Raw genomic sequence first — 23,254 nt, 5'->3', positions numbered from 1 at the left:
TTGGAAGAGCAGTTGAACGGAATGGACAGTGTCTTGAAAGGAGGATATAAGATGAACATCAACAAAAGTAAAACGAGGATAATGGAATGTAATCAAATTAAGTCGGGTGATGCTGAGGGAATTAGATTAGGAAATGAGACACTTAAAGTAGTAAAGGAGTTTTGCTATTTAGGGAGTAAAATAACCGATGATGGTCGAAGTAGAGAGGATATAAAATGTAGACTGGCAATGGCAAGGAAAGCGTTTCTCAAGAAGAGGAATTTGTTAACATCGAGTATAGATTTAAGGGTCAGGAAGTCGTTATTGAAAGTATTTGTATGGAGTGTAGCCATGTATGGAAGTGAAACATGGACGATAACTAGTTTGGACAAGAAGAGAATAGAAGCTTTCGAAATGTGGTGCTACAGAAGAATGCTGAAGATAAGGTGGGTAGATCATGTAACTAATGAGGTGGTATTGAATAGGATTGGGGAGAAGAGAAGTTTGTGGCACAACTTGACTAGAAGAAGGGATCGGTTGGTAGGACATGTTTTGAGGCATCAAGGGATCACAAATTTAGCATTGGAGGGCAGTGTGGAGGGCAAAAATCGTAGAGGGAGACCAAGAGATGAATACACTAAGCAGATTCAGAAGGATGTAGGTTGCAGTAGATACTGGGAGATGAAGAAGCTTGCACAGGATAGAGTAGCATGGAGAGCTGCATCAAACCAGTCTCAGGACTGAAGACCACAACAACAACAACAACAACAACATACTCTATCTGGAATGTCACTTTTTGGCAATGCCTTTTTTTGACTCATTTTGTGTGTGCAAACAGCTGGTGACTGTCACAGTTTTATTCCTAGCATCACCCATACTTTCTCTTGAAGATATAAATTACTTTCAACATGCGAAAATGTGTTGTAATAAATAAAAGTCTATAAAATGCCACACTAAACAGTGTACTGGGTGTGAAACACCATTGTAACTCCTGAAGTCTGTTGCCTATGGCCTCTGGCCTGTCGAGCATGCACTGCTGTCATGATATAACTTTACCACTACTATTGTAATTTAGTATGCTGTTCTGTAAATAACAGAAAACCCTGTCTCTATGTTGCCACATATAACCCTCTTACTAAATTTAGTTTAGTTTCCAAATAAAATACTCTAAGGGAAGCTTGTCCTCTTAATAGGAAAAGCTGATCAATAGAGTTATCCTTTTTACAAAATTTGATTGTGTGTTGTGTCTAATGGAAAAGTAAATCAGACTATTTAGTTATTTCCATAAGATCTTACTACCCCCCTCCTCCTCCCCCTTTTGCGGGCCTGGGGGTTAGAATAGGCCCTAGGCCCGAGGTATCCCTGCCTGTCGTAGGAGGCGACTAAAAGGAGTCTCACACCTTTTGGCCTTTCTGTGATGGTCCCGTGTAGGGTTTGACATCCATCTTTCAAAATTTCCTGAGAGCAAGCCAATTGGGGAAGGGTGCCTTACATGGTGCATTGTGTCAATCGTGCATTGAGATCTTTAGTCCACTTTCTTGTTGTGGCATTGCAGTCCCGCTCAGCCTCCCTCTCTTGAGTGAGCACACCTTCCTGGGTGCGTTCTCCTCCACCCACTATGCAGTGTCGTTCTCTACACTGGCTATGACCGTGGAATTCTCACCTCATATCCAGCACGGTAGCCAGTCTGTTGTGGTGGGGCTGCCATGTACCCTGTTGATTGTCGCCCCGAACACAGAGGGATCGCTCTGCTGATGCCTGCGCTGTTAATTACTCACGTATGCCAAATGCGGCTGGGTGGCGCCCGTGGGTAGGGCCCCTGGTTGGAGTATGTGGCATCAGGACGGATGACGTGCAGTGAAGCGTATCGCATCATCACTTGCTGGTGAACAAACACCAGCAGTCTCTAAGCATTCCAAGTCTCAGTACAATGCAAGGAAATTGTTCCCCTCCCTGGCCACACAATGGGAGGAATGCCAGGCTAAGGATGGCAGCAAACCTTATTTGCCCCCAGTACCTCGTATGTACGAGAGGTGATGGGGACTCCTTTGTCTCAATGAAGCCTCAGTTTTTTGTAGAGCATTTAGAGGACAAGTTTGAGGAGGTGGAGGGCTTGTCCAAAATGTGGTCAGGGTCAGTCTTGATAAAAATGGCATCATCTGCCCAGTCACGGGCGTTACTCACTTGTGACAAGCTGGGGGATGTTTCGGTTACTACCATGCCCCATAAGAGCTTAAATATGGTCCAAGGTATTATTTTCCACAGGGATCTTCTTTTGCAGTCTGATGACAAGCTGTGCGCCAACTTAGAGTGACGAGGAGTTTATTTCATCTGGCGCATCCATCCGGGTCCGAGGGATAATCAGGTTTCCACTGGTGGCTTCATCTTGGACTTTGAGGGTGACACATTACCCAAGAAGATCAAGGTGGTGGTCAGCTGTGGAGAGCATCATATCCCTTGCTCACCAGACTGCAGGATTTTACAGCAAGAAAGGAAAATCATGGAATACAAGACCCTGGACCGAGTGACCTACACTGAGGCCAAATGGAAATTTGAGTGCTTACATGTTGTGGCTATGACCTTCTATTATGCCGCCACTATGAGAACAGTTGTAGCCCCATCAGTTCTGCAAGTTCCAGTTGGCTCTCAGAGCTGGAAGACTACATCTGCCCTCTTGATGGTGGGGGTCACTTCCCTCCTGGTTGCTCCCGCATCAGCTACCTTGGGAGCACTGTCCCCCCAACCATCGGGGACACCAGTCCTCCACTTCTCAGCCGAAGAAGTGTAAGTCTTCTCTTGCTAGAAAGGGGTCCCTTGGGTCACTCCCTTCCCAGGTTTCTGCTAGTGGGAAAGATGAAATCTTCCAGTGGCTGAAGTGCCCAAAAGCAGCTGGTCGTAGGGCTTCACGATCATCCTCAGTTCCGGAGACTGAATCAGTGAAGCTCTCCCAGCCAGAGATACCCAAGGATCAGCGAGAGAAATCCAGAAAGAAGACCCCCAAGACCAAGGTAATTGCGATGGCACCCACACCACCACTGCTACAAGCTCTGTGTCTGAGGATGAGGTGAAGATTCTGGGATCTGCTGAGGACTTAGATCTCGCCAGACCCTCAGACACAATGGATATAGCCTGTTCAGGAAAGAAGTCGGTGGCAGCAGGTGACCCTGAGCTGTGGACTGCCTCATTGACTGTTTCATGCCTTCCCAGTCTCACGATCAGGTCATCCTCCAGTGGAATTGTGGTGGTTTTTTCCACCACCTGGCTGAGCTATGGCAACTGTTAAGCTTTACACCTGTTTCTGCATTGCCCTCCAGGAAGCCTGGTTCCCAGCAATGCGGACCCCTGCCCTTTGCGGCTACAGGGGATATTATAAGAACTGTAGAAAATATAATAGAGTGTCAGCTGGAGTTTGTGTCTATGTCCTGAACTCAGTATGTAATGAACCTGTGCCTCTTCAAACTGCTCTTGAAGCTGTGGCTGTCAGGATATGGACGATGCAGAAAATAACTGTCTGCAACATACCTCTCCCTCCAGATGGTACGGTACCCCTGAACAAAATTTGCTGCACTGGTTGATGAACTCCCTAAATGTTTCCTACTTTTCGGTGATTTTAATGCCCATAGCACCTTGTGGGGTAGCACCATGCTTATTGGCCATGGTAGAGATGTCGAAAATATACTGTCCCAACTTGACCCGTGCCTCTTAAATACTAGGGCTGCCACACGTTTCAGTGTGGCTCATGGTAGTTACTTGGCCATTGATTTATCAGTTTGCAGCCCAGGACTTCTCCCATCCATCCACTGGAGAGCACATGACAACCTTTGTGGTAGTGACCACTTTCCCATCTTCCTGTGTCACTCCCTCAGCATCATGCCCATGAACACCTACCCAGGTGGGCTTCAAGGCAGAGGGACCGATGGCCTTTGTAGTCTGGTCCCTTCAACCCCCACAAACCAACCAAACAAGACAGACTGGGTAGCCTTCACCTCTGCTGTCACCTTCGGATCTCCCCCACGTTGTGCCATCAATGTTGTGATTGAGCAGGTCACTACAACAATAATTTCTATGGTGGAAAACATGATCCCACGTTCTCTAAGGTGCCCTGGCGAAAGACAGTCCCTTGGTGGTCGCCGGAAGTTGCTGAGGCAATTAAAGAGTGTCGGTGAGCTCTACAGCGAGATAAGCAGCACCCTTCCCTAGAGCACCTAATAACCTTTAAGCGGCTCCTTGCCCATGTTCGCCTGCTTATAAAATGACGGAAACAGGAGTGTTGGGAGAGGTACATGTCGACCATTGGGTGCCATACGTCACCTTCCCAAGTCTGGACGAAGATCAGATGTCTTTTTGGGTATCAGACCCCAACAGGTGTCCCTTACGTTAACATCAATGGCGTGCTTTCTGCAGACGCAAACGCGATTGTCGAGCACTTTGCTGAGCACTATGCTTGAGCCTCTGTGTTGGAGAACTACCCCACAGCCTTTCGCACTCTCAAACAGCGGATGGAAAGGAAAGTCCTCTCATTAACTACACGCCACAGTGAACCCTATAACGCCACATTTACAGAGTGGGAGCTCCTCAACACCCATGCACATTGCCTCAACACAGCTCCAGGACTGGATCGGATCCACAGTCAGATGATTAAAAATCTCTAGTCTGACTACAAGCGATATCTTCTCGTCATCTTCAACCGGATCTGGTGCGATGGCATCTTTCCATCGCAAAGGCTGGAGAGCACCACCATTCTGGGCTAAAACCCAGTAAAAATCCACTTGATGTGGGTAGTTATCGACCCATCAGCTTCACCAACATTCTCTGTAAGCTGCTGGAATGTATGCCGTGTCGGCGGTTGGGTTAGATCTTGGAGTCACATGGCCTACTGGCCGCAAGTTAGGGCGGCTTCTGCCAGGATCGCTCTACCACTGATAATCTTGTGTCATTTGAGTCTGCCATCTGAACAGTCTTTTCCAGATGCCAACACATGGTTGCCGTCTTTTTAGACTTACGTAAAGCATATGACACGACATGGCAACATCATATACTTGCCACATTGTATGAGTAGGGTCTCTGGGGTACGCTCCCAATTTGTTTTCGAAAACTTGCTGTTGCTCACTCCTTTGCATGTCCAACTTGGTGCCTCCCATAGTTCCCCCCATATTCAGGAGAATGGCATTCCTCAGGGGCCCGTATTGAGTGTATCTCTATTTTTAGTGGCCATTAACGGCCTAGCTGCAGCTGTAGGGCGATTGGTCTCCCCTTCTTTGTATGCGGATGACTTCTGAATGTTGAATTACTCCTCCGGTACTGGAGTTGCTTAGAGGTGCCTACAGGGAGCCATCCACAAGGGACAGTCATGGGCTCTAGCCCATGGCTTCCAGTTTTCAGCCGCAAAGTCATGTGTTTTGGACTTCTGTCGACGTCATACTGTTCATCCGGAACCAAAACTGTACCTTACTGACAGTCTCCTCACTGTAGCGGAGACATATCGGTTTTCAGGACTGGTTTTCAATGCCTGATTGACTTGGCTGCCTCACCTTTGTCAGCTTAAGCGGAAATGCTGGCAGCACCTCAATGCTCTCCACTGCCTGAGCAACACCAACTGGGGTGCAGATCGCTTTACGCTGCTGCAGCTCTACAGAGCCCTAGTTCAATCCCTCATTGACTATGCGAGTCTGGTTTACAGTTCGGCAGTGCCCTCAACATTGCGTTTACTCGACCCAGTGCACCACTGTGGCGTTCGCCTAGCGACGGGAGCTTTTAGAACAAGTCTGGTGACCAGTGTCCTGGTGGAGGCCAGAGTCCCTCCATTGCGGATGCGACGTGTGCAACTGCTCGCCAGTTATGCTGCACACATTCGTAGTTCTCCTATGCATCCAAATTACCGTCTCTTTTTCCCACCCATGGCAGTTCATCTCTCGCATCGGTGGCCCAGGTCAAGGCTCATGAATGCAGTTCACGTGTGATCCCTTCTCTCCGAATTGGAGTCCTTCCCTTTACCACCTCTACTTGAGGTCCATTCACATACAACTCCATGGTGTACACCTCAGCTGAAGCTTCTTCTGGACCTTTTGGATTGCCCTAAGGACTCCGTTAACCCCACTGTTCTCTGCTGCCACTTCCTCTCGATTCTTGACGTGTTCCAGGGCTCTGAAGTTGTTTACACCAACGGCTCGATGGCTGATGGTAATGTTGACTTCGCCTATGTCCAAAGAGGCCATATTGAACAGCATTCCTTGCCCGTTGGCTGCAGTGTATCCACTGCCAAGATTGTGGCCATATCTTGTGCTCTTCAGTACATCGGTTCCTGTTCTGGTGATTCGTTTCTTCTCTGTTCTGACTCCCTGAGCATCTTACAATCTATTGACCAGTGCTACCCTCGCCATCCTTTGGTAGCGAACATCCACGAGTCTATCTCTGCCCTGAAATGGTCAAGTCGTTGTGTCGTGGTGTTTGTGTGGACCCCAGGACACGTCGGAATCCCAGGCAATGAACTTGCTGACAGCCTGGCCAAACAGGCTATGCAGAAACTGCTCCTGGAGATGGGCATGTCTGAAACTGACCTGCATTCTGTCTTACTCTGCAAGGTTTTTCAGCTTTGGGAGACAGAGTGGTATAACAGTAATGACAACAAAGTGCATGTCATTATGTGTGGAAATCTTCTCAGAAGGTTTCTCGCAGGGAATCAGTTGTCCTTTGTCGGCTCCACATTGGCCATATGTGGCTCACACATGGTTACCTCCTCCATCATGAGGGTCCACCTCAGTGTCGCTGTGGCTCCCAAATGACAGTCATCCACCTCTTGCTGGACTGCCTACTTTTATCCACCTTACCTTCAGTGTTGGGCGACAATGCCTCAACAGCAGCTTTAGTTTTACGTTTCATTTGTGAGGGTAGGTTTTATCATTTGATCTGAGTTTTAGCACATGTTCTTTGTCCCTCTGTGTCCTACACCCTAGGGCTTTTAGGATGGAGGTTTTAATGTGTTGCAGAGTGGCTGGCTTCTCCTTTTTTATTGTCATGATCAGCCAGCCATGGTCATCTGCTTTCTTGTTTTTAATCTCCTCTCCCTGTTTCTTGCGTGTGTCTGTGGTTTTCTTGTCATGTTTTGTCCATTGTAGTGTGTGTAGTCCTTTTGACGTTCTTCTGGTTCTTCCTTTCTCCTGTTATTGTGCTGTACTACTTTGTTTTCTTCTTTCCCTTGGGTAATGGTTCTACTGGGAACAACGGACTGATGACCTCACAGTTTGGTGATCTTACCCAGCAGTTAGAAAGAAAGGCTGTACAAATAGTATTATATTGAAGCTAGGACAACTCAGTTCCAAGTTCATTTAGTGGCTTAAAATATGTACTAACAGCTGCCAGCCTATCCAGGCAATGAAACAGTGAAGTATTGGAAAATCAGGAGTATGAAATTTGCCTACTTTCTTCTACTGTTTAATTAACTTCCTTAAATAAATATTACTCCTTGTAAACTATGTTGGTGCAGACACTAGAATTTCTTTTTGACTACTGCACCCTTATACATTACATTTTTAAAAGAGAAAAAGACTGGTATATAAATTTTACGAAGCTAAAAAAAATTTGCCCAGGGGGACCTCTAGAAAAGCACTTTCTATAACCGACCAACTTAAATACTAAAATACTTAGATACTAAAGCACACACTTTTTATACTGAACATTTCACTCCAAGAAAACCTCTTTCTTACCGGAACTTTCAAAAGTTATTACTCTCATTATTTACACAAAAACAATTTAAATAGTACCTCTTTATATTAAGTTGGCACTTCATAAGCCTGTAAAACAGCATACTTGGGTTAATCAGACACCAGGAAGAAACCCTATATAGGTGTATGATTAGGATCAAATAACAGGTTGAACCAGTTTTTTTAAAGTTCAAGAATGATTATTCACTAATGCAAACACAGTTTAAATTAATGGTTCATGCTGTACTAAAGTAAAATACCAAAAAATCTTATCTGGTGGCTGTAGGTTTGGGTGTTATCTGGTGGTTGTAGGTTTGGGTGTGGCAAACAATTATGGCGTCTACATTACCCACAATGCGGCCTGCAAGTATCTTGCTGTATGGGTCTAATTTCTCTTCTTGGCATCGTTCAATTTTACGTACAGTAGCGTAACAACTCGCAGCTATGGCGTAAGCCATTTGCAGTCTTCATTCGAGGCAATTTTGTGCAAATTTGCTTGCAAAGCTTCTCCTGCTTCATGAGGCTGTTGCTTGAATCACTGCTGCCTACAGATTGTGTGTCTGCTCTAGGTAGCGCGCCAATTTGCCCTTGCCACCTTTTCCACTTCCAGAGCCACTTTAGTTTCAAACAAAAGCACACTGGCTTTTACATAACACCTATTTCTTACAATTGATAAATTTACATAAACATGAATACACACACATTTTTAAATACAAAGTGTCATCAGAAACTTATTTAATGTAATAAACAATTTACATAGTATTTTACATACATTTCTCATATACAATACAAAGAACTTCAACCTTCAGTATAGCACACTTTACTTTACGTGTACAGAAAATATAGTTTCAAAATGCAAAAATTTTAAAGGAAAAAATTATAAAAAAATTTAGACAAACCATAAACAAATAGTGTTATAGTGGGTCCATCGGTAAATAATCAAAATTCATCAATTTGCCCCCCGCCCCATGAATGGATTTGGCCTGCTGGCAGGTAGGAGAGATTGGAATTGACAAACAGTGCCTGCACATTAGTGGGAAATGATGGGCCTCAGATGGATGGGCCTGATCTGTCAAAGTACACATGATTGTGGCCTATTGCAGAAATCCACTCATATGTAGCCGTCTAATCAGAAAGCACTGCAACATCGGAGATCACAGGCAACAGTATAGGCTCCAGAGGTGTCACATCATTTGCCTCAGGTGCCCCAATACCACCACAGCCCAGAACAGTAACCTGAAGCCTGTCAGCTCTGGCCAACACAGCTTCCAACTGTTTACGGACAGTGGCCAATTCCCCCTGCATCATTACGCAATAAGCATAGTCCATGTCCATCTTTGATCAGTTTTCATCTGTACCACAAGTAATACAATACTAACCCAAGAAGTTGCTGGGTGCAGTCTCTGATCTGTTGTCTCACTACTTGTGGTTTTTATAATGCCATCCAAAGTCAGTTCACATAATACAGTTGCACTAAAATAATGCAACAACTTAGAGTAAGTGAGCATACAGTAGTCAGCACAGTAACATACATCTACATCTACATGATTACTCTGCAATTCACATTTAAGTGCTTGGCAGAGGGTTCATCGAACCACAATCATACTATCTCCCTACCATTCCACTCCCGAACAGCGCGTGGGAAAAATGAACACCCAAACCTTTCTGTTCGAGCTCTGATTTCTCTTATTTTATTTTGATGATCATTCCTACCTATGTAGGTTGGGCTCAACAAAATATTTTCGCATTCGGAAGAGAAAGTTGGTGACTGAAATTTCGTAAATAGAGCTCGCCGTGACGAGAAACATCTTTGCTTTAATGACTTCCATCCCAACTCGCGTATCATATCTGCCACACTCTCTCCCCTATTACGCGATAATACAAAACAAGCTGCCCTTTTTTGCACCCTTTCGATGTCCTCGGTCAATCCCACCTGGTAAGGATCCCACACCGCGCAGCAATATTCTAACAGAGGACGAACAAGTGTAGTGTAAGCAGTCTCTTTAGTGGACTTGTTGCATCTTCTAAGTGTCCTGCCAATGAAACGCAACCTTTGGCTCGCTTTCCCCACAATATTACCTATGTGGTCTTTCCAACTGAAGTTGTTCGTAATTTTTACACCCAGGTACTTAGTTGAATTGACAGCCTTGAGAATTTTACTATTTATCGAGTAATCGAATTCCAACAGATTTCTTTTGGAACTCATGTGGATCACCTCACACTTTTCGTTATTTAGCGTCAACTGCCACCTGCCACACCATACAGCAATCTTTTCTAAATCGCTTTGCAACTGATACTGGTCTTCGGATGACCTTACTAGATGGTAAATTACAGCATCATCTGTGAACAACCTAAGAGAACTGCTCAGATTGTCACCCAGGTCATTTATATAGATCAGGAGCAGCAGAGGTCCCAGGACGCTTCCCTGGGGAACACCTGACATCACTTCAGTTTTACTCGATGATTTGCCGTCTATTACTATGAACTGCGACCTTCCTGACAGGAAATCGCGAATCCAGTCGCACAACTGAGACGATACCCCATAGGCTCGCAGCTTGATTAGAAGTCGCTTGTGAGGAACGGTGTCGAAAGCTTTCCGGAAATCTAGAAATACAGAATCAACTTGAGATCCCCTGTTGATAGTGGCCATTACTTCGTGCGAATAAAGAGCTAGTTGCGTTGCACAAGAACGATGTTTCCTGAAACCATGCTGATTACGTATCAATAGATCGTTCCCCTCGAGGTGATTCATTATGTTTGAATACAGTATATGCTCCAAAACCCTACTGCAAACTGACGTCAATGATATAGGTCTGTAGTTCGATGGATTACTCCTACTACCCTTCTTAAACACTGGTGCGACCTACGCAATTTTCCAATCTGTAGGTACAGATCTATCAGTGATCGAGAGGTTGTATATGATTGCTAAGTAGGGAGCTATTGTATCAGTGTAATCTGAAAGGAACCTAATCGGTATACAATCTGGACCTGAAGACTTGCCCGTATCAAGCGATTTGAGTTGCTTCGCAACCCCTAAGGTATCTACTTCTAAGAAACTCCTGCTAGCAGCTGTTCGTGTTTCAAATTCTGTAATATTCCATTCGTCTTCCCTGGTGAAAGAATTTCGGAAAACTGCGTTCAATAACTCCGCTTTAGCGGCACAATCGTCGGTAACAGTACCATCGGCACTGCACAGCGAAGGTATTGACTGCGTCTTGCCGCTTGTGTACTTTACATACGACCAGAATTTCTTCGGATTTTCTACCAAATTTCAAGGCAATGTTTTGTTGTGGAACCTAATAAAGGCATCTCGCATTGAAGTCCGTGCCAAATTTCGCGCGTCTGTAAATTTTAGTCAATCTTCGGGATTTCCCGTTCTTCTGAACTTCGCATGCTTTTTCCGTTGCCTCTGCAACAGCGTTCGGACCTGTTTTGTGTACCATGGGGGATCAGTTCCATCTCTTACCCATTTATGAGGTATGAATCTCTCAATTGCTGTTGCTACTATATCTTTGAATTTGAGCCACATCTCATCTACATTTGCATAGTCAGTTCGGAAGGAATGGAGATTCTCTCTTAGGAAAGCTTCTAGTGTCACTTTATCCGCTTTTTTAAATAAAATTATTTTGTGTTTTTCTGGTGGATTTGGAAGAAACGGTATTGAGCCTAGCTACAGTTCACTTCTTTGCAGAAACACAGGCAATAAAAACTTAACTAAATCCTGTGTACAAACAGGATCTGTTCCTGCTGATGTGTACACTTGTCCCTTCTTCTTATCATTGTTTTCCAGATGCTTCTCTCTTTTCAGATAGAACCAGCTCTTTTCTTATATTATTAGTTCACTTAATTTTCAGCAACTTTCTATAGCACCACATCTCAAACACCTAACTTCTTTTCTGGTTTTCACTGTAACTTCTGTTTCCTCTCATTTTCATTTCTGATGTCACATTATTTCTTTGGTCTGACTTCTCCCTTGCCTCACATGTCTTAATCATGAAATTGTCAGTTCACTTAATCTTGTCCTCAAATGCCAAACAGCTCTCTAAACACATTCTAATTTTTCATTGTGCCTCCTCAGTTTCTTCTCTGTACAACACTTCCCACGTGACTGAGTGCAGTAGCCTGGCACCAAGTGTGTACTCTGATTAATTCCACATTTTCTTTTATTTTTTCACTTTGTAACAATGTACCTTTTTTTGCATTGGCCATTAAGTTCGATGTCTTAATAAGGAATGCAAAATATTGCTGCTGAATAGTTAATTTCTGTTAAAGTGCAGAGCTGCTTGTTTAGATGTAAGGGTGTATTTATATGGGCCCATATGCAAATAGCACACGATGTGATTTAATGCTTGTGTTTTCTCATCATTTCAGTCACAGAATGATAGTTCCACAGCTGAAGACTATAGTGATGAGCTTACACTGCCTGAAATTCAAGGTTACATCAATGCTGTAAATGGTTGGTAGCTAGTTATAACATGATTTGTGTTTCATTTTAACATCACTTGACAGATACGTTAAAAAATTACTCATTTGAAATACAACAATGGAAAATCCAGGATGGAATGTAACAATATTACAAAAAGAATAGTTGCTGCTCACTATATAGCATATATGCTGAGTTGCAGTTAGTCACAACAAAAAGCTGTCAGAAAATGAGCTTTCGGCCAATAAGGCCTTCGTTGGAGATAGAAAACGCACGCACACACACACACACACACACACACACACACACACACACACACACACACACACACACACACCACATGGCCGCAGTCTGTGGCTGCTGAGGCCACACGACTCAGCATATTCGCTGTATGGTGAGTAGCAACTCTCCTTTTCATTTGAAAAATACCTCAATTTCTTTTGTTTTTATGCTATATTTTATACATAATTTTTTAAGTTCAGGTATTACACAAAACAGAAATAAAGTTTGCTGATTCTGTCCATGGAAAATGTTGACAAGTGCTGAGTGTACATATTCAGTGGCAGTCATTGTCAAAGTGATGTGTAGCAGAACATGTCTGAGCAGATAGGGCTTAAGGGACTGTCTTCTCAGAATGCAGTTGATTGTGACTTAATTCTTAAAATTCACCTGTAAAATACTGGGCATACCGCACTGGGTCCAGGAGGCCTAACACAGTGCTGGTGCTCGGGCAGGATTTTGACCGGTCTGAGCCCATTGATGAAGGCGGACCTATATGTTGCAAAAAACCATGCAAGTCTTGAACATGTGAATCCTTTACTCAGCCTCCGCATTGGTGGTAGTGTTAAAGAGGGTGGTGGTCAGCTGTTCAATACTATTGCAGCAACAGACTGCCTGAAATTGGGTTGACAGAAATTGGGGCCCGTTGTTGAACACCAAGATGCTAGTCGTCCCTTCAATGGAGAAAGTCCAGTTAGGGGTATGGATGGAAGCAGGGGTGATGGTGGATGGCATGTGAGCCACAAACGGAAAGTTTGAGAGGGCAGCACCACCAGCTACCACATAGCACCTTAAAATAGACTGGCAAAATTGAGGTGTACCGTCTATTATGGATGATCAGGATGGTAAGTGACGAAAAATGTTGTGCTAGGGATGCCTGATAGACAGCAGTCACAGTAGCAGCAGGCACGGCATGTGTGCTTAGTGTTGCCATTGGTACCAGGCCAGCAGATGTGCTGCCTGGACAGTGCTTTTGTGCACATCATCCTCTAATGTAAAGCGTGGAGAAGCTGAAGGGTGCAAGAGAGGAGCAGGGGCAGAATGACACCCTGGCAGTAGAAGTCCTCCATGTCTAACAGTAAGACACCCTACATGTTATTGAAACAGTAGTGCAGTGTGGAATAATTTTGAAGGACAGGTTGCCCTAGTGGAAATTATGCTCTGACCACCTTTTCAGGACCAATGATGAAAGTTTCCACAGGACTGGACCACAGGATTACTCTGAGGCTATCTCATGTGCCATCAGCGGGAATTCGTCAAGGGCTGTTTGTAGGTGCTGATCAAGGGCAAAACAGACTGTTTCCTGATGATTGAATTCCATATCAGGTCCAAGAGGTAGAAGAGACAGTGAGTCAGCTTTGGGGTGTTGGACAGTGGGTGAAAATGGATTTCTAGTGGTACCTGCTTAAGAACAATGCCGAATGCTGTAGTTACTAGGCATGTTATATGGGAGCATACAGCTATGCCTGAGCAAAGAAATCAATTGTTTGTAGCTCAGCAAGGGGACTCTGCTGCAATACAAATACACACGAAATTTATTGACCCCAGAAACGATCACTAAAGCATAATTCTATTTGGGAATATCTAAGCTGTGCCATGTGTTACATTGTGGAGACAAGGGAAATTTGACACTCAGAATCATCCGATAACTTGTGGGATAAAACCACTGCAATACTGTACTGGGATGTGTCTGTTGTCAGAGTCAATGGCAGGCCCAGGATATATGACATCAGGGCGAAGCCATCTTGACCATGTCCTTAAGGCACTGAAAAGCTTGTTGATAGGTGGCTGACCACACAGATTTGACACCTTCTGCACAGTTGAGTTAGAGGGTTCATGATCTGTGTCAGTTGGGGAATAAACTTGGCATAGTATGTGATTTTGCACTGGAATGACTGCAACTGTTTATTAGTTAGGAACCAGTGAGTTTATGATTGTGTGTAAGTGGTTGCATGTAGGCATAATGCCATTGTGACTCAGAATGTGCTTCATGTGTTTGACTCTGTGGCCAAAGAAACTGTCAGCATAAACCATTTTCTGGAGCAGTTGAAAAATTGGTTCAAGATTTTTTTGATTGTCCATTTGTGTCAAACTCTTAACAATAGTATCATCCAGATAATGAACACAATTTGGAATTCTTTGTTCTACATACTTTTGGAAAATAGTAGGTTCAATTGCACTCCCAAATGACAAGTGATTGTGCCTGTATAAGCCAAGTTGTTATGAAGCTAAAGAATGTACTAACATTTTTATGTCCCTGTTTGCTGCTCAGTGTCTCTTCTACTTGGTGAGCAATGATCTTTCATCATATATGAGTTTTCACAAATGACTGTCAGAGGGTGCAATTGAAATTTGACAAAACTACATTTTTTAAATTTTTGTCATTTGTTTTTGTTAAAAGACTGGCAGTTCAGAAACTAGTGTAGAAGTTGGTTTACAGTGAGCATTTAAAGAAATACATATATGGAAAGTTCTGATTGAGAATAATGAATTATTTAGGAGCAGAGGAAATGACTCGCCGAAAGGCAGAAGCACTGCATCGTTGACAGGTACACAAACAAAGGGCATAGAGCTATGCATTACTAGGTTTCAGAATGGAATTCCTTTCCTCAAGCATTTAGGAGAAAAGATCGCACGTGCGCACACACACACACACACACACACACACACACACACACACACACACACACACACACACACAAACGTGCACACGTCTGTCTCCCTACATGTTGCTCTCAGTCGACTGCCAGCTCTTTCGTGGCACACAGTGAGTGTACTGGGATGAGGTAGGGGTGCAGGGAGGGGTGGAGTGGGGGATGAAGAGAGACAGGAGGCAGGTAGGGGATTGGGGGTAAGTGTCTAGCGGCTCGTGGGACAGTGGGGAGCTGTCTGTGGGCTAGGTAGGGGAACAAGTAGAGTAGAGGGGGCAAGTGGCAGACAGCTGGGCACACTATTTCACATGCTACTGAGTGAGATGCGTGACCCCCCCCCCCCCCCACACACACACACACACGCACGCACATGCACACTCACACTCACACTATCAGGTCAGGGGTGAGAGGACAGTGAGTTACCTTAGGTTTACGCCAGGAAGGTTACGGGAGTGAATGATGTGCTGTAAGGATAGCTCCCACCTGCGCAGCTCAGAAAAGCTGTTGGTCGTGGTGGAGAGGATCCAGGTGGCACAGATTGTGCAGCAACCATTGAAATCTTGCATTCTGTGCTCTGCTACATGTTCTGCCACTGGGTGGTCCACCTTGTTTTTTTGCAACAGTTTGGCTGTGCCCATTCATTCTGGTTGACATATGGGATACCAATGTAAATTGTAATACCAATGTAAAATGCTGTGCAGGGGTTGCAGCACAGCTCGTACAGAATGTAGCTGTTTACACTGGTGGCGCGACTCTGATGGGGTAGGATAAGCCTGTTAGAGAACTGGAGATATGGCAGGGGAGATCTGTCTGTGTATTAGGTTTGGGGATATTGCCTGCCTGCGAAGGGCTTTTTGAGGCCTTCATCATACTGGGCGAGGGAGTTCTCATCACTACAGATGTCTGCCACGGGTGACCAGGCTTTATGGGAGGGATTTTTTTGGTGTGGGAGGGATGGCAGCTGTCAAAGTTCATGTACTGTTGGTGGTTCGTGGGTTTGATGTGGACTGAGGTATGGGTTGGAGCCATCTGAGAGGAGGAGATCAGCATCTAGGAAGGTGGCACGACCGATGGAGGAGGACCAGGTGAAGTGAATGGGAGAGAAGGTATTGAGTTTGTGGAGGAATGGAGATAAGGTATCCTGGCCTTGGGTCCAGATTATAAAGATGTCATTAATAAACCTGAACCAGACAAGAGGTTTGGGGTTTTGGGAAGGTAGGAATATTTCCTCTAGGTCACCCATGAAGAGCGTGGCATAGGAGGTGCCATGCGAATGCCCATGGCTATGCCACGAATTTGATTGTATAACTTCCCTTCAAAGGTGAGATAGTTATGGGTTGGGATGTAGTTGGTTAGGTGTAAGATGAGTGAAGTGGTGGGTTTGGAATCTACAGGGTGTTGGGAGAGGTAGTATTCACCTGTGGCAAGGCCATGGGCAGGAGGGATGTTGGTGTATAAGGAGGTTGCATGTTACAGTGATAAGTAGGAACCCAAGAGGTATGGGCTTGGGGATGGTGGAGAGCTGGTGCAGGAAGTGGTTTCTATGTTTAATGTGGGAGTCTATTTCCATGGTGTAGTTGGACAATTACAGTGTCCCAGATTTTGGGAAGTTATCCACAGTAAAAGTCAAACCACAATGTCATAATAAAATTGTGGACACCCAAAAGATGCTTGTAAAAATGTACAAAGTATGACTAATGAATGAACCAGGCTCGATAACACCACTTAGAATGTATTGTACGGTCCACTAGACACCAGCTGTATAAAACTAATAAACTAAAACTTAAAAACCCGGGCAATGTGGGTGCTTCTGCTCTGTTACTAACTAGCCAGTGTGTTGTAAGCAGCCCGTGGAGGCTAGCAATACACTGGGAGGTGGTAGGCCATTGTCCTAACAGGAAAACAATGACATAGGACTTATCAAAATATGAAACAGTGTAAAATTTGACATATTGTCATTCATGTACGAAATATAGACACACATAACTTGTAATGTTGCATCTAGACTGGTAGCTTTCTATCAAAAGACCTTGATGACTGTAGTAAAATAAACAGTATTCTACTTAACTAAGTATTAGAAAATAAAATGCAACAAGTCATTGATAAAAGTGGTTTAATACAAAGAATTAAGCTTTATTTGTTTAACTTGGTTTCTGTACTGTCAGAACACTTGATGCCAATACAAGAGTTGTTTCCTTCTGACTGCAGACATACATTTAGTATCAATTACTGGAATGCTCTACACAAAGGTATGCTGTTTCTCAGGGTTATGGTTATACCCCATTTTTATAAAAAAGAAACTATTAGTTTGTTTTAATGTCCTGTACTTGTAATTAATTCATTAGTAAGCAAAACATCTCTTTTTCTCTGATTGCAGTGTGCTGGCTTTGGCAACAGGCTTTAGGTGCAGCCCATGAAGGTGATGTGGAGTTACTGATGACTGTTCTATGTCACAAATACCTTAAACTGGAGGTGTGTGATAAAGTCAAAAGTCAAGTATTGCTGATAAAGCATTTTGCAAAAAGATGCATTAATACTAATCTGTTGTAAATTATGGAAATGTTGCATGTGAAGAGGACGAAAAAAAGTTACATTAACTGCAGAATGTTCAAAGTTTTATTTTGTGGCATGAAGATGGGTGACTGTTGTGCCTCACTGGTTCGTAGGTACCCACAAACAGCATTTTATTTTCTATCAGTTTTCCACCATGCATCTTGCATTTTGACTGTGCCCTAAGGAATTTTAAACACCACAATGTGTAATGGCTTGCGGGATTTAGGCACCGAAGTTTTGATGATATGAAATAGTTGTACCCATTACTTAAAACTCTGAAGCAAATACCATTTTGAGGAGAATACTGAACCAGTGAAGAATGAAAATACAGCAGATGATGGCAATAAATAGGTTATAAATTAGTAAGGAGTTTGGATGTAAGCACTGATTTTTCAGGCACAGTATCAACAAATGGTAGCAGGCTGTGGCAGAATGATCCTTTGCCTCTAGCAGCTAACTCTGAAAATGGTCCCTGTAAATGTTTATTCAATGTGCTGTAGAATATGGTGTATTTCCTTTAGATTGTCGGCCTTCCTTTGAAGTAAATGTTTCCAGTGCACAACAAAAATGGTTTTAAAATTGTAAATGAAGAGTGATGCATCTTTTCCAGTGCAGCAATAAGAACACATCACTTCTGGTGAAAAATCAGCTGTTGGACTCTATTGGGAACAGTTAAAATGAGTACTCAGAAATGGCAATAGAAACACAAAAATCTAGTAACTAGTCAGTTGCCAAAATCCCTGCCAGTACACCAGGAGAGGTGAGGCTGTATTGAATGATCCTATTTCATCAGCGAAACATTATTGTGACAAGATCCTACTTACATTGTTTCGAGATTATCAAGTGATGCCACTAATCTCTCTATTGATAATTGAGGTAATGAAAAGGAGAGGGGGGCATACATGGCAGCACAGTGTATCACAGCTGAAAATTACAATGAGACAGATACTTCTACATGTATGAATTTAAAAATAGTGCTTCAGCAATGAAAATGCAAGCCCTCGGGTAGATTAATAATCCTAAAGCGATTAATTGGGGTTCACTGGCTGTATGCAGAACACATACTCTTTGCTTTTCCAGTGTGGTTTAATTTTCGGATCTTGCTGGTTGATTTTTACATTACTTCCCTGAATGTGGCATCTATAGATAACTGTGAGAGCTGCCTAACCTCCTTTGTGTAGTAAATTAGAGCATTACTGTCTCTGAGAGACACAAAGATTCTTGGAGTCTTTTCCCAGAAAGTGACATGAATCACTATCAAGCCATAGACATTTTTATAGACATAGACATTAATTTTAACTGGTAATTGTTGTGAACTGGTTTTATTTTGTGGCTGGTTTTTATTTATTAAATGTTATTGTTTGTTACCTTTCAAGTCTAGAAATATTTGTTTCACATTTTCAACAGTTTCCCATAATTTTATAACAACACACACTACTTCTCAGCACTTCACAATAAACTTGCAACAATCAATTTTGAAGAGTTCCCAGTAACATTTCAAAAAAAGTGTATTTTTATCTTCAGTGTGCTTTTGTACTCTTAGAAAATGTGAATTGCATGTTTGAATGCTTTTCTATGTTCCTTTTTGACAGCAGCAATGTCCATGATGTGAACTATCACAACTGATTTGGAAAAAGTGTGGTTGAGATGTTTCCACACACACGTTAGAATTTGTGGGAAGGAGTGTCTCTGGTGCTGAAAATGCATAGTATTGTGAGTAGGCAACAGGATCGTCCGTAGTTGTTCAGTTAATGTATGCGTGTGAAAAAAAATCACAACACCAAAAAATAATTAATATAGAGTAGTGAAATTTTGGGAATACATGTGCCTAGGTATTTCAGCAATTAGCATTTCAAGATTACAGGTTAACGTAAATGTAAAAACTGCAAATGTGAAATGCTGGTACATTAATAACTGGTGTAACAGCCTGAACGTTGAGTGCAAGCATGGAAATGTGCATGCATTGTGTTGTACAGATGATGGATGCCACTTTGTGGGACAGAGTTCCATGCCTGCTGCACTTGGTTGGTCAATAAGGGGATGCTGGATAATGCTGGAGTTGTCATCTGACAGTGTCCCATATGTACTTGATTAGAGACAGATCTGATGACTGAGCAGGCCAAGACAACATGTCAACACTATGGAGAGCAAGTTGGGTTACAACAGCAGTACGTGGGTGAGTGTTATTCTATTGGAAAACACCCATGGAATGCTGCTCATGAATTGCAGCACAGCAGGTTGAATCAGCAGATTGCTGTACAAGTTTGCAGTCAGGGTGTGTGAGATAACCATGAGAGTGCTCCTGCTGTCATACAAAATCACACCCCAGACCATAATACTCTGTTGTCCAATGAGATCTTGCTTGATACCACTGAAGTGGCAGATGGCAGTAGTTTGGGGTCAGTGAAGTGCGTGCTACCTGGCATCTGGCTCAGATCTGTCCTTGAAGTAACCGATTTGTAACAGCTTGTTGTGTCACTGTGGTGCCAACTGCTGCTCAGATTGCTGCTGCTGCAGATGCTGCGCAATATGCCAGAGCCGTACACTGCACGTGATGGTCTTCCTACTCGGTAGTGCCACTTAGCTGTCTGGCGTCTGGTCTTCTTGCAACCATATGTTCTCGTTACCAGGGCTGCTAGCAGTTATGTACAGTAGTCCTCACATTAACTCATTTAAAACGAGAGGTTGATAATGCTGTCTTTGTCACCTTAAAGGCATTCTTCACTAACATCACCTCACCAGCTCCAGTTTCGAAGGTAACTAATGCTCACAACCTTTACAGCATGTATTTAAAACAAACCTGATTTGCATCCTCGTAGCGGTGCTATTAGCACCATTCTTGAGTGACTGGTGCAAAATCTGAATAGACATACATCATCTTTCAGGTGTAGAAACATGCATGCCAATTTTTGTTTGTGTTGCACAACTCTTTCGTGTTGTGACTTTATTTCTGTCTGTGTATTTCCCAAAATATCAAAGGCAGTCTGTTCTAGAGTTAAATTGTTCAAAGTAACAGGACCCAAGACAGCATCATTGTTTGTGTCACACACATTTGTAGAGAAATGAAATAGACTTTTTTTTTTTTTTAACAGTGCACAGTGCTGATTGCTCTGTAACCGTCGGTGGTCGTTACGCATGCCACTGGTTCCTCCCCTTGTGAATGTGGCTTCATTATTAAATAGTATTTAAAGAATCATATCTTCCTTAATCTTTGAGTGGCAGCATTCAAATCACTGTTTACAATGTGAAAGGTTCCACGAACTATACATGAAAAAGGTACTTGCTTTCTGTATGTAAGATATCTCTTAAACTTTTTGTGGGAAGTTGATCATGTAGAATATGCTACATGCCTATTATTATTATTATTATTATTATTATTATTATTATTATTATTATTATTGTCATCATCATCATCATCATCGTCGTCGTCGTCAAGCCAACAGTAGACATAATACTACTACTACTACTACTACTACTACTACTACTAGAGGGTGACACATGGGAGGAGGATGGTTTTTAATGAAATAATACTCAGCCAACTTTAAAATTAATGCATGTTTATTTACATAAAACCAAAGCCCATTATTTGCCATTTTAGTTAAAGTTATTTGTGAAAAATAATGTTGTCAAGGTGATGTCCATCATTTTGAATGCAGGACTCAAGTCTCTTCTCAAAATCCTCCATCGCACGGTCTAAAATCTCTACAGGGATGGCAGCAATTTCTTGAATCATTGCGTTCTTCAACTCGTCCAAATTTCGTGGTTTGTGGTTATAGACACAGTTCTTAAGGTATCCCCACAGAAAAAAGTCACATACTGACAAGTCGGGAAACCTAGGAGGCCAAGGTACATTGCCAAAACATGAGATAATCCGGCCAGGAAACATGCATCTAAGAACTGTCATTGAAGTGTTTGCAGTGTGCAATGTTGCCCCATCCTGCTGGAAACAAACGCGTTTTAAAGGGATTCATCGTCTTCTTAGTTCTGGTTTCAAGAATGTTTCAAGCATACGAATGTAATGAACCGAATTAACAGTAACTGTGGCCACGCTGTCTTCAAAAAATAAGGTCCAATAATGCCAACAAAGCCAAGAGCACACCAGACTGTTACTTTTTCTGAGTGTAGAGGATGCTGGTGGATAAGGTGTGGATGCTCTGGAGCCCAGTAACATAGGTTTTGCTTATTCATGGCCCCATTTAAATGAAAATGAGCTTCATCACTCATCAATAAAATTTCATTTTCATTCGATCCAAAAATCACTTTCATTCTGTAAGCGAAGTCTTCTCATACAGCAAAATCAGTTTCCTTAAGTTGTTGGACAATGAACATTTTGTAGGGATGGAATTGTAGTTCTTTATGCAAAATTTGTCTAACTGATTCACGATTGATTCATAACTCACTAGCATGATGTCTAGCTGACCGTCCTGGGCTTCTGGCTGCCGCTTGCCTTACCCTTTCAACATTTTCTGGTGTCGTTACGCTCTGTCTTGGGCCAGGATGCTTCTTATCTAGTATGTTTCCAGTTGATCTGAAGTTTTCCACCCATCTAGTAGTAGAGGTAAAAACAAATATAACAGCAGTGCTCCACAAAATTCCAAGTCTTGACTTTGCAAAAAAACTACAGTAAAAAACCATCCAATACAAAATGTAAACATGTAATGTGTGATGTGCGCCCTGACAAATCCAAACTCATTGAAACTGTTAACTCACTGCAAATAATTGTTTGGAAATCAGTGAAGGGAAACAAAGTGCTAGCTGATATGATCAGAAACATTGAAAGTGAATGTAATAAACCAAAAACCAAGAAGAGGTTTATATAGCGGCCGAAGATAACGTTACTAAAAACAGGACTCAGGTGCATGCTGCTTGCTACGGAATCATAGTGTATGTACTACATTGTCTAGAGTAAAAAAAAATTTGCATCATCAAAGAATTTTATCAAAAAATGATCAAATTATACACCAGGAGGAAAAGGACGCAAAAATTATGCAAACTGTGTGTCCATGCCAGCCAAAATTGTCACTTGGAACAAACGTTACCAGAAGAAACATCCCTTGACAAAATTCTCCCCACACCACCCAGAGTTTCCTTTCGTCGGCCCCCTAACCTCCGTAACATCCTTGTTAAACCCTACAATATTCCCAGACTACCTTCTCTACCCAGCAGTTCCTACCCCTGTAACCGACCCCGCTGCAAAACATGCCCCATGCATCCCCCCACAACCACTTACTCCAGCCCCGCTACTGGTAAAACGTACACAATTCAAGGCAGGGCCACATGTGAAACTACACATGTCATTTATCAACTGACATGCCTGCACTGCACAGCCTTTTACATCGGCATGACAACAACTAAACTGGCTGAGCGCATGAACGGACACAGACGAACTGTCCGCCTAGGAGATGCCCAATACCCAGTAGCGGAGCATGCCCTGCAGCATAATTCTAGGGACCTAGGAACCTGCTACACCGTATGTGCCATTTGGCTTCTCCCACCCAACACCAGTCCCTCTGAACTGCGGAGATGGGAACTTGCACTCCAACACATCCTTTCATCCCGCCATCCCCCTGGACTGAACCTACGTTAAACAACCTCACTCCCATTTACTCTTCAGTCTTCTCCTCTTTCCCTTTCCTCTTAGCCATTCACGCATCTTTTCATCCTGCATA

At 43.1% G+C, this 23,254-nt stretch overlaps 1 protein-coding gene across 2 annotated transcripts in view; it reads left to right on the top strand.

Moving 5' to 3' along the window:
• The window catches only part of LOC126188008 (ras GTPase-activating-like protein IQGAP1), a 334,889-nt gene that overhangs the window by 91,219 nt on the left and 220,416 nt on the right, over positions 1–23,254 (top strand). For both annotated transcript variants that reach the window (XM_049929428.1, XM_049929435.1), the window contains exons 7-8: positions 12,051–12,135; positions 17,410–17,504. In XM_049929428.1, coding sequence (XP_049785385.1) covers positions 12,051–12,135; positions 17,410–17,504 — 180 coding nt within the window. The remainder of the gene's footprint in view (positions 1–12,050; positions 12,136–17,409; positions 17,505–23,254) is intronic.

The sequence above is a fragment of the Schistocerca cancellata genome, chromosome 1, assembly GCF_023864275.1.
Source record: "Schistocerca cancellata isolate TAMUIC-IGC-003103 chromosome 1, iqSchCanc2.1, whole genome shotgun sequence".
NCBI lineage: Eukaryota > Metazoa > Arthropoda > Insecta > Orthoptera > Acrididae > Schistocerca > Schistocerca cancellata.
This window is presented reverse-complemented; position numbering and strand designations above follow the sequence as displayed.